This window comes from Toxorhynchites rutilus, chromosome 1 (assembly GCF_029784135.1).
Source record: "Toxorhynchites rutilus septentrionalis strain SRP chromosome 1, ASM2978413v1, whole genome shotgun sequence".
NCBI classification, from domain to species: Eukaryota; Metazoa; Arthropoda; class Insecta; order Diptera; family Culicidae; genus Toxorhynchites; species Toxorhynchites rutilus.
In genome coordinates, this window is record NC_073744.1 from 132,531,862 (window position 1) to 132,543,045 (window position 11,184).

The 11,184-nt window shown below is 40.9% G+C and overlaps 1 protein-coding gene across 1 annotated transcript; it reads right to left on the bottom strand.

Annotated features, from left to right (window-relative positions):
* Positions 1 to 4,777: 4,777 nt before the first annotated feature.
* Positions 4,778 to 8,041, bottom strand: LOC129771551 (negative elongation factor D). The gene is made up of 5 exons (XM_055775339.1): positions 7,838 to 8,041; positions 7,032 to 7,756; positions 6,583 to 6,943; positions 5,914 to 6,525; positions 4,778 to 5,858 (listed from the first exon to the last, which is right to left on the bottom strand). Exons 1-4 carry the CDS (start codon positions 7,907 to 7,909, stop codon positions 5,923 to 5,925), a joined length of 1,761 nt encoding a protein of 586 aa, XP_055631314.1. The 5' UTR covers positions 7,910 to 8,041; the 3' UTR covers positions 4,778 to 5,858; positions 5,914 to 5,922.
* Positions 8,042 to 11,184: the final 3,143 nt, after the last annotated feature.

Below are 11,184 nucleotides of genomic sequence, written 5' to 3' on the forward strand. Positions count from 1 at the left end.
CCAGGACTGCATTCTTAGGGATTGTTTCGAAAGATGTCATACGAAGGAGAATTCTGGCATACATTTTTTATGTGGGAACAACCCATTGTAAATACTTATCGAAAGGTTACAAAAAAAATCGTTTTCATCTTGCATAATCTCACAAGTTATACATATACTGCATAGAATCTCACAAAGTTTTACTTCGCTGCTTTTTCAAATAAGAATAATTCCGACCAGTTCGACATCCATGTCCAAATTTAATACGACCGCAAAGGGTTAAAGAAGAGAAAAAAACAAATCGTTGGTGGCAATATAGTTGCCAGTTCCGTAGAGGTTCCAGCAACACAGCATATTCCAGCAGCCAGTCTCAAATTGGTGGGTAGGCTAGGATGGAACAAAGCCGACGATGGCAGCAACCATCACCCCCGATAACCATCAGCTTCAATGGCCCGCCACCTCTCATGACTCGCAGACACAGATGGGTCTTCGAAGGCGCTGATTGGGCAACCTGAAAGGTCTGACATCTGGCTTCTTGATTTCTAGAGACAATCCAACCACCATTGCCACTTTCAACAAAACCATCATAAGGGCGGCTGAAGCTTCTATCCCAAGAACGAATACCGCTCCGGAGAAAAGGCGCTGCATTGGTGGTCCGAGGACATAAAAGCGTAGAAGTTAATCAGTTGAACTGGGTTTCTGGAGTCTATCAACGAGAACCAGTTCTCTGCGGATCTTTGACGCAGAATAAACGCGCTAAATGCCAAGAGAAGACCACACAACTATTTCGCGGAATTATCCTTCATCTCCAAATATGACTTCGATTTCATCCGTCGACATTGATACCACTTCGGTCAGCAGCTTTGTGGTCCCAGTGAGTTTGAAGTCAGAATTCCACGTGTTTTCCACGAGGAGACAGGAGTATCTCAAGGTTCTGTTCTTGTCGCCATGAATAGCCTGTTCCAGATCCTACCTAGGGGAGTCTTCGTGTTCGCCTACGCGGACGGCATTCCTCCGATGGTAGTGGATGACATCCACAGGATTCCACGCATCAGGATACAGGCAGCTACCAATGCTACTGGAGGATTTAGACATTCAGCACAGAAAGGCGGCCAACAGACAGACAGCCCAGGTCCCATCTCTAGGGTACAGCTATACAAAAACCACATCCCTCGCCGTAAAACGCTAACGATTCTCGTAGTGTTGGTCCAGAATAAACTTAGCTTCCTCCGTCATGTCGATGAAGTTAAGAAGAACTGTGCCACCCTATTTCCAACTATTTCCAAACCGCACCGGAGCAACAACAGGAAGATTAAGTTAAGCGGGGCCAAAGCTATCATCAGCAGCCGCCTCACCTATGACCTCGAACGTGTTTGGCTGGAATCAAGCACCCAAAAACTTTGGCATCTATCTACAACATTACGGACTGTCTTCGACAGACTGTCTCATATCCAGGGCTTCCAGCTTCTTGTCAAAAACCAGAGGTAGGGGGGAGACCTACCTGACGTTCTTAGCAACACGATCCTGCAGCGGGTGGCGCATTCCAACCTACAGCCCCGATGCCAAAACAATCCTGGTTTGAAGCGAGCGAGTGAACGGTTCCCAACTGTTCTAGTCGAGAACGGAATCAGAAACAACATCCAAGCCGAGGCATGCTAAAACACTTTAAGGTCATCAGAGCAGAAAAATCTTCACGAGATCGGTTATCAGGATGGCTCAAAAGGACCATTAGAAGTTGGACTTGGGGTAAGTGATGGTAATAATAGATTTCCAGCAAGAAACTCGCGGACGTCTGCCAGGTCTTCTCGGCCAAGGTGGCCGGCATTTTCAAGGCAACCACAATTTCATCTTCCAAGCAGCTGTTGGTCGACCACTGCCAACTTCATAATTCCGTCGAACATTTCTTGTGTGCTTGTCCGAAATACGATACGAAATGACCGGCGAGACCTCTATGGAATCAGCGGGAGTGTACGAGATATTTTGAGCGACAATTCAGTGAGAGGAGCATCGCTTTTCTGCTTTTTGAAAGATGGCCGTCAATTGTGGCTTTCTTCAGGATCTAACTTCTGAACAATGCATCAGCCAAGAAGATCCTTGTTCCTTCCCTATCACGATGAAAAGGAATAAAAACAGTTTGGCATCTTTAACGGCACGACTTCCTCTCCACTGGCCTAGAGCCATGGCCCGAGGACCTTTTTTGCCATCTAGTACAGCAAGCTATTTTATCAAATAATATTTTCAAAGTATTTTGATGTGTGTCTAGATTTGTGTCATTCGAAGTCCATTTCGTTTTGCATACAATTATTTATTGAATCTTCCGTGATGTGAAAATAAAAATATTTGGTTATGCATTTGGATTTAACATAACAATGAATTTCATTTGTTATCAAAACTTATAGTTAATATTTAACATATGAGCTGGAGCACAACAATAACGTTTGACGACGTTCAAATAATAGGTGTTTTTTTTCTTCAGATTCGTTACTTGCTAGTGGATTCGGATGACATGGCATGAGCATAGTTTGAACTCTAGTTTTTATTTCGACTTCCTCCAGATCAGTCAATGTATTTGATTTGCTCGCATCTTCTTCAGTTACGTTTTCTTAGCTTCTATATATCTCATTCGGGTTAGACGGTGATCTAGGATCTAGAAAATTCGAACGTTTCTTGATTAGGTGCCGATCGATTCGGAGTGAAAACTTTTTGAAGAAGGTTTACAAAAGTTGCTGGTTTTTCATTGTCACTTCTGACCCATTCCCCAGAGGGCCTTCTAAACGGCGTGAGCTGTAACTGAGACCGTTTTAGTTTCTTAGTTGCCTTCCATAGCGAGTAATTGGTACCTTGATTTGGCGACAATTCAGTGAGATAATGATACAATTTTTCAGCTTTCTCGTTTTGGAATAGCTTTCTTAGTTTACGTTGTGCCATATTGAGTTGGTTTTAAGATTCTGATGATCGTTTGTTTTGCCAGATAAGTCTTAGACGTCGCAGCGTTTTTTGCAACTGCTGCTCTTATGTGGAAGGCAGAAACTTTTTTTTGTGTCTCTGGGTCTTCATAGGTGGGATAGCTATCGTCGCAGCATTCTTCATGAGATGGTTAACTGCATCCTCGATATGATGTTCGTTTTAAAGAGGTAGATCGAGAATATTAGAAGAGATGTTTGCCTTGTATTTTGTTCAGTTCGTTGAAGAGTTGCTGATATTCGATGATGTCTGCTTCACTTCCTTTTCTATGAAGTATTCCAGGAGTATTGATGAGTGATCAGATGATATGTCTAGAAGGAGCTTCGATCGAATTCGTTTACTATTTTGATTTGATTTGTACCATAGAAATGATATCCTGTGACTTTGATGTTGTAGTGATCCGTCAGGTGAGTTTAGTTGATGAGAGAAACGTCAATGTCGTCGTATTGGTTTAAGAATAGTTTAATTTCATTCAAATAGTTATGTATCCCGTCTACATATCAATAGCTTAATTTCTAAACATTTTTTTTGACGTGGGACTACGTCTAACCGGAATATATGGAGGGTAAAATGAAAACCTAAACACAGAACACGCAAGAAAAAATGAATGATTTCGAATGCTTATAGCTCGAACATTTCGTACTGGATAGGAGAGATGTTTGCATCACTTGATAGGGACTATTTCTACGCATCTATCGCAACTAACAAAATGTTGTTTTTCATTAGATACACAATTGAATAACTGTAAAATATTAGGCGTTATCTAAACGCCCTAACTGCACCGTTTTGATTGGCCCGATTTACGGTTTCCCTAACACAGCCATCAAAACCAAGCAGCCTTGGGGAAATCGGCATTGCAAATACATGAAAGTAGGGGGACTTTTGTTCTCATCGAAAAATGTTCCCTAACACAGACTTTAAAACCAAGCAGCGAAATCGGCATTGCAAACACACGAAAGAGCCTAGAGGCGAGTGAACTGAAAAGTTTAAACCCTCTTAAAGCCAAAAAGAAGAAGAACACACGAAAGTAGGGGGAGCTTTTGTTTCCACCGAAATATGTTCCCTAATAGAGATTTCTAAACCAAGGTGCCTGGAGAAATCGGTATTTCAAATTCATGCAAGTCGGGGGTATTTTTGTTCCGACTGGAATGTGTTTCCCTAACACAGACTTCAAATCCATGAAGCGTGGGGAAATCGGCATTGCGAATTCATACAAATCGGGAGTATTTTTGTTCCGATTGAAATGTGTTTCCCTAACACAGACTTCAAAACCGAGGTTTCTGGGGAAATCGGCTCTGCAAATAAATGCAAACTGCGAGTACTTTTGTCCTCGCTTGCCTTTGTGCAGAGTGGAATATGTCTGTCCTAACATGATCTTCTAAACTTAGGAACCTGGGAAAATCGTGCAGCCACTAGAAGCGAATGAACTTCCCAGTTTCAAGCAAATTCGAGATTCGAGAAGTATGTACACTTTTGGGATGTAAACTTCAGAGGGAAATGTAAAATAAAATAATCGTTTGATAATTTTTTTTTGTCTTTATTGGAAAGATTTTCAGCCTTAGGCTGGTTCAGCAAACGTTTGATAATTCTTCCGTACATATATTTTGTTCTAGTCATCATACCAAACGTAAAAGGTCCGTCATTAAATTTACTTGTAACGAAGAACAATCAATCACAATAAATGAATTGACTTTACACGGCATTTGTTTATTTTTTTCACTCACAGAGCAAATATATTGAACTCAATTGAATTTGGAAACTGTTTCATTCAATCAAGAATTTAATCAATACAAACGAATGATTGCTAAGCTAAGGTAGTTCCACGTGAACCTTGCGGTTATATCATAGATATAACCCACTAATTTTTTTAACATTGCAGTTTTTGGACGAGAAGTTGCTGGCTGCGCACATTTCTTGTATCATTGTTCGCATTGATGTCACTAATTGCATAGTTGGACCCATAAATACTTGTAAGTGGTCCACGGGAGGAATTATGGGTGTTGGTGGTTGGAGAGTAAAGCATCCCTATACGATGTGCTGGGTGACGGCGTGAACCCAAGATGTTAGGGTTTCAGGAGTGTGACTCTGTTTACCGATAGTTGTAGTTTTGGTTTGCAAGCCTGCTAGTTACCATTTTTGTCGGGATTCTACCGATTTTTTCCTTAAGGTAGTGTATACTAGGCATCCCTGTAGTTTTCAGTATGATTGTCACCGCAGTTACTGAATTTTTTTTTGTTTTTTTGTTTCGTGTATACCACTGCAAAATACGCAGAAAGCTGGGAGTTTACAGTGCCCTTTGACATGGCCGAACCCTTGACAGTTGTGACACAACACAGGATCAGTCCGTTTGTACGGCTCTTCGAACATCACTACTCGATTTATAAGGCGGTTGATTTTATAAATTGGATGTACTTCACCAGGCTTTAATTTTCTCGACGATAGCTCGGGTTCCACTATGTTGAGCGGCTGTGGCTGATTAAATTGGTTTATCATATTGCTAACCGAAGTTACCACTTGACACCGGCAAATCGGTACAATTTAGTCCGAATTATGTATTGCAGCTCCATTTCAGATGCGAAAATTGTTGACACAACTGATTTTACGACACACGATCAACGTGATTTACTTTTATCGATTTGGCGGAAAAGCTTGTGCCCATAACCGGTTAGAGTGCACAGGATATGTGGAAGCAAGTTTCTAACGAGAAGAAAATAGAACACTTGTTGCTCGTGTCAAAGACAAAAACGAAGTGAATTTTTATTTGAACAAAGCTGAATTTCATTCTAGAATAGTATGACACCAGTGTAGCCAGATTGGCTCAAATTCAGACTATCGGTGCTGTCGAGCAAGATGCTCAACAGTTTTTACTGTGTCATATTCAATGCTTTCGGATGAAATGAACTTCGCGTTTGTATCTAGCGTATGAGACAATACTATGTATGTAAAAATAACCAATAGTTTACCGCTTACCTGCTCCTCCTAAATTGTTGTATAGTGTGCCTTACAGTGAACTATAAATTCCGAAACCGGATCATTGTCGCCCTCCCCCCTCATGGAACCAGTGATTTCCTCGTTCTCCACCATGGGCAGAAACAGCTGAACGAACTCGGGCGAATAAGGATGGGTGATAGTTTCCAATACCTCGGTGACGAAGTATCGTATCAGTGATATATCGGTGTCCCCCCGGTTGCAACACTGCCGGATGTACTTGACAACCGGTACAACGCATCCCCGCGCCAACAGGTTTACCATACGATCGAGCAACATCTTCTTCATCTCCAGCTGAACCAGAATCTCTAGCTCGTCCTGCTTGGATTCGAACAACTGGATTAGCAGTCGCAGAATCTGATCGTGCAGCGAGGAATGAACGCACGCAACCTCGTCCAACAGGGCCAAATGGAGCGGACAGCTCTCCGTACACAGCTTGAAATAGGAAGCTTCCGTAACGGTGTTTTCCACCCACCGAATTACGCCCACTCCAACCACCGGAAAGCGGATGCAATTGTAGAGAGTGGATATCTCAGCGATTAGTTCAGTGGAACCACGATTCACGTTACAAATTGCGTGCACTTTCTCGATGGCCTGCGAAAAGGGAAGTTAACAATAATGCAATCATTCTAGCTTCTTGGGACCGCTTACCTGAATCGTGGGCTTCAGCTCGTCTTTGTTGACAGTTCTATGGCCTTTCGCTTGACCCTTCTTCGTGGGAGATTCGCAAACACTCGCCGCATACGCCAGCAGATAGATGTACTTCGATTTGTGCTCCTGGTTAATTTTCACACCCATCTTGAACAACGAGTCCACCAACAGATCCAGGAATTGGGGATTCCGGATGAGATCGATTGGGGGTGGCTCTGGTGAAGAATAATTACGGAACAGTACCGTAATATCGGCCGGATTCAGCGCGTTTCGTGTCAGCATGGAAGTCAGTGCTTCGCATGCCTGCGGGTGCCTGGCGGATCCGTTCAGTGCCATCGTGATAGGAGTCACATTATGATTACTAGAATAGCGAAACAAGAAAAAAGAAGTAAGTTGTTGCGTTTTCGGTATTGATCATTTAGATCAATACCGAAAACGCAACGACTTACTTCTTCAGTGCGTATTTGGTAATCTCCTGCGCCAAACGCTTCATGATGAAGCCTCCCTTGGATTCCTGGGACAGCACTTGAATAAGTACCTGACTATAAACATATGTGTGCTGTCCGTGGCAAACCATTTTGGCGCATTCATGAATGGCACTTTGCCAGTCATCGGGATGATTGAGAAACTTGGCAATAGCCGTTTTCAGCACTCTAGAAAACACCTCAATCTGCTGGGCTGCCGTTGAAATTGACGTAATTTCACTCTGAAACCCGGCATCGGATATCAGCTTGATTGTGAAATTTAACATCAAACAATCCGGATACTCCTCGGCGAGACGGTATATCAGCGATCGCCAGGTATGGTGCTCAATCATCTCCGTCAACCAGGCGGGCGTTTCACCCTCCTCGGTAAAAATCTTGTCCGCTTTTTTGGGGTCGAATGTTTTCAGAATCATATCCTTCAAATGGTTCTCGACCATTGCCTGTACGTCCGTAACGCGAACTCCCGCCAGTATGAGCCACTCGGCAAGAAGATTCGCCATCTGTGCGACAGCGGTGTAGTTCGCGGACAGCTGGTTGATGACTTGTTCTGGAGTGCCGCCAGCTTGGAAGTAACGTTTGAGTTGTGCGAAAATTCCTGGTTCCATTATGTAGTCGGAAGTCGCAAACTTCCCCAGACATTCGCCGAGTACCTCCTGAGGGTTCTCCAATGGCTCTTCATGGGCATCGGCCTAAAACAAACAGAATTTAACAAATTTGTTAACGTAAACAACAGAGGACCGTAAACTCCGCCAACGAAAAGCGATCCTTACCTCTTCTTCGCCAGGCTGGTGGTTTCGGTGCATCCATCCGTCCTCCTCAAATTCTTCTTCCATTGCGCTCATATTGCACAAACTTGTCGGAAATTACGGAAATTAACGAAATCTATAACACTCAATATGCTGTGCAAGAGCGAATTAAATTGTAAACACCAGGACGCGTTGTTTTGGGAAGCACTGTCAAAATGAGCAAAGTTGAATGTGTAATGGCGTCGGAAAAAGGAGGATCGCCAGATTGAGCACTGTGGGCCAAATTCATCCAACGTTGCCCGAAAATTGAGTCATACTTCTTTCAAATATTTGTTCAATCTGCTTGTGAAGACATTTTTCGTAAAAATCAATCATTTATTGTGCAATCCAAGCAGTAAAAGCATTAGGCGAATAGTTATATTCAAAAATTTCACCTATTATCTTCGACGGGAAACAAGATTTATATTACAGGAAAACCTAACAAAAAAACAATAAAATCCGTGGTTTGGATGACCACACATTGAATAAACATGAGAAATAATTAATTTTTTGTACATGTATATTTTTGTCTTTATTTTATTATACAATTTAGCTGAAGCATACCGGTTTCGTTACGTTCCAATGTCCTGGAAAAAAGGTAATGAAGATTGTCGAGTTTCGAGCGACATAGCATGCGCTGCCATAACTATTTCGCTAATAGTGACGTCAGTCGTTGTATTTATCTTTGATTGCCCACCGCATCCATGTAAAATGCTATTTTCAGGAAGTAATTTATCAATTAAAAACGTACATTTTTGTAGAGCTCCAGCTGAATATGAGGCTAATGTGATAGTGTGAAGCGAATATTTGTGAAATCACGTCGGAAAAGACGGATAAAAGTGATATTTTCATGTGCCGTTTTCACTCCCTGAACGTGGGAGTGAAAAACAAACGAAGTTTCATTATTTTACCGTTATGAAGTTGATGTTTCGAAGCTTTGAAGTTTGTTGATGTTTTACTGCTTTCGAGAAATAAGCATACGACTGCTCTCTGGACCTTTTTACCACATGAATAATCGAAATAAGCCACGATATAATTGTCATCTGTTAAAAAACAACAAATTGAATGATTTCATGAGAATTTTGGCATGCAACCGTAGGTACTTTCAACATTGTTTTGTTTCTTCTATATACATTCCACATTGAATGCAAATAATTACGACATGATATTTGGCTTGCCAATACAGATACACTTCGCCTACTGCTCCACCTCTATATGTAACTTATTGGTTACGTTCGTTCACTGCGATGATCGACTTCTGGGTCTCCTTCAATGGCTACTACATACTGTTACAATACGGCTGTGGCTGGACAGGACGACAATGACACAACGGGAAACACGGCAGGATCGGATATCCCCAATATTTTCTCCGGTTCTAAAACCACTTTTCTCCGGAGACTAGCAAAATAGTCTTGAGCTAGTCAGCTACACGGACAATCTCGTCTCTTTTTGGTTTCGTTCTAAAGTTTTAGGCAGTGGTCACTACTGCGTCCATACTCTTTCAAATCTTCGTGAAAGTTCCTCGATCTTTTCTACTTTCTATCTTTTCTTTTTCAATTTCTTAAATATAATTGAAGCTTTCGATCGTATCTTCCCTGGTAATTTCCCGCTAAGTGATGTTTTCAACGCCTGTGTCATAGCCATTCTACTTTTACTGCGACTACAACAGACACGACAATTACTCCGACATACAGACACAACTTAAAACTGTATGTTCCAACCTGTTCCAACGAGTTCTTTAATTTTAACGGGTGTTCAATAAAAAATGAAAATGATTTCAATACCTTTCCTTTCAAAAATGAGTGGGTCTATGATATAACGGCACGGATGGCGTGGGTACCGTTGTCTTAGTAAGTATTTGTATTGTATTGATTAAATTATCGATGGAATGGAACAATTTTAAAATTCAAAAGAATTCAACATATTAGCTTTGAAAATAAAAAGTTTGAACATTTGCCATATAAGATCAATTCATGCATTGTAATAGAGTATGTTCTTCGTTACAAGTAAATTTGATGACCGCCCTTTTGCGTTTGATAAGATACCTAGGACTACCAAAATAACGGAAGAATTGTCAAACGATCATTATATTTTGTTTCCGAAAAATCACTGTTTGTCCGTATAACCAACGAAAATCACCAACTATAAGTATTATGTGCTACAATCTACAATCTACTAATCTACATTTGAATCACATTCTTTGTAGAGTTCGAACATGCCTGTCACGATAATATCTTATCACTCAGTGTTTGCTATTAGATGAGTATAAGAAGTCATTGAAACACTGCTCATATAATTACAATTTTCTGTACACTGCACTGCGATGAACAAAGAGAAGCAATTGTGTTTTTTTAATGTTATAATTACCTAAATTTCTGCATTTGAATCTTCAAGTAGATAATGAAACAATTATATCAGTAGTAAAATTAATATAATATTGATTCTTAGCATTATAACTCTTCGGATTCGACATCGAATTATTCCATATGCTCAGCATTTATTCATATCGTTATTGTAAGACACTCCACCATATTTATGCAATTGATCGTGATATCGGTAAATCATGTTGCTAAAACTACCAACATTGCAGATTGCCTTTAAAAATTAAATTAATTTAAAAACACGAACCTGCTGTTCTTGTCATATCCCAGAGTATTCAAGAAAAAGTACTATTCTAGACTCGCAACAAATCAAGAGCACCTTTTCCAGATATTTAACTAAATTTCTTCCAAACCTATTTGATTTTATCCGATAACAACTGAAACTACCGACGGAGACGTTTTGAGTATTATCCGATATGTAAATACAGACAGAACAACCTGGTGATTACGTCTAGCTATGCGAACAAATGTTCATTGGAACAATTGATTGTCCGCATAAATAGACTTAAGCGTTTTCTGAATGGAAAAAAATATGTTTTAATCCGCAAAATCTCTTAGGCCTTCTTTCTGCCGATAATATCCTTCAACTGGACAGATAATTTCATTGGGAATTTGCATGGTTACGCTCGTAGCCATGTAAACTTCCATGCAAAATGCCAACACTAATGGTGTTGGTGATTACGTCTCCTATGCAAACATGGGCAGTGTAGTTGTCTTCAGAAAAACTATGGCTCTAGCCGTCTCACGCCATTCGTCGAGTCGGATAGAGGAAATATCTAAAAAAAATGCATCCCGGTCGATACCGCCGAAAACTTTGCTGAGACAAAATCTAATAAACCCCTTTATCACGTTCAACGCCCAAATCGACTTTTTTTTTGTCTTTATTTAAGATACTTTCAGCCGTAGCCTGGTTCGTCTCTGAGTCCCAAATCGACTTTTCTGAGTTTCTTG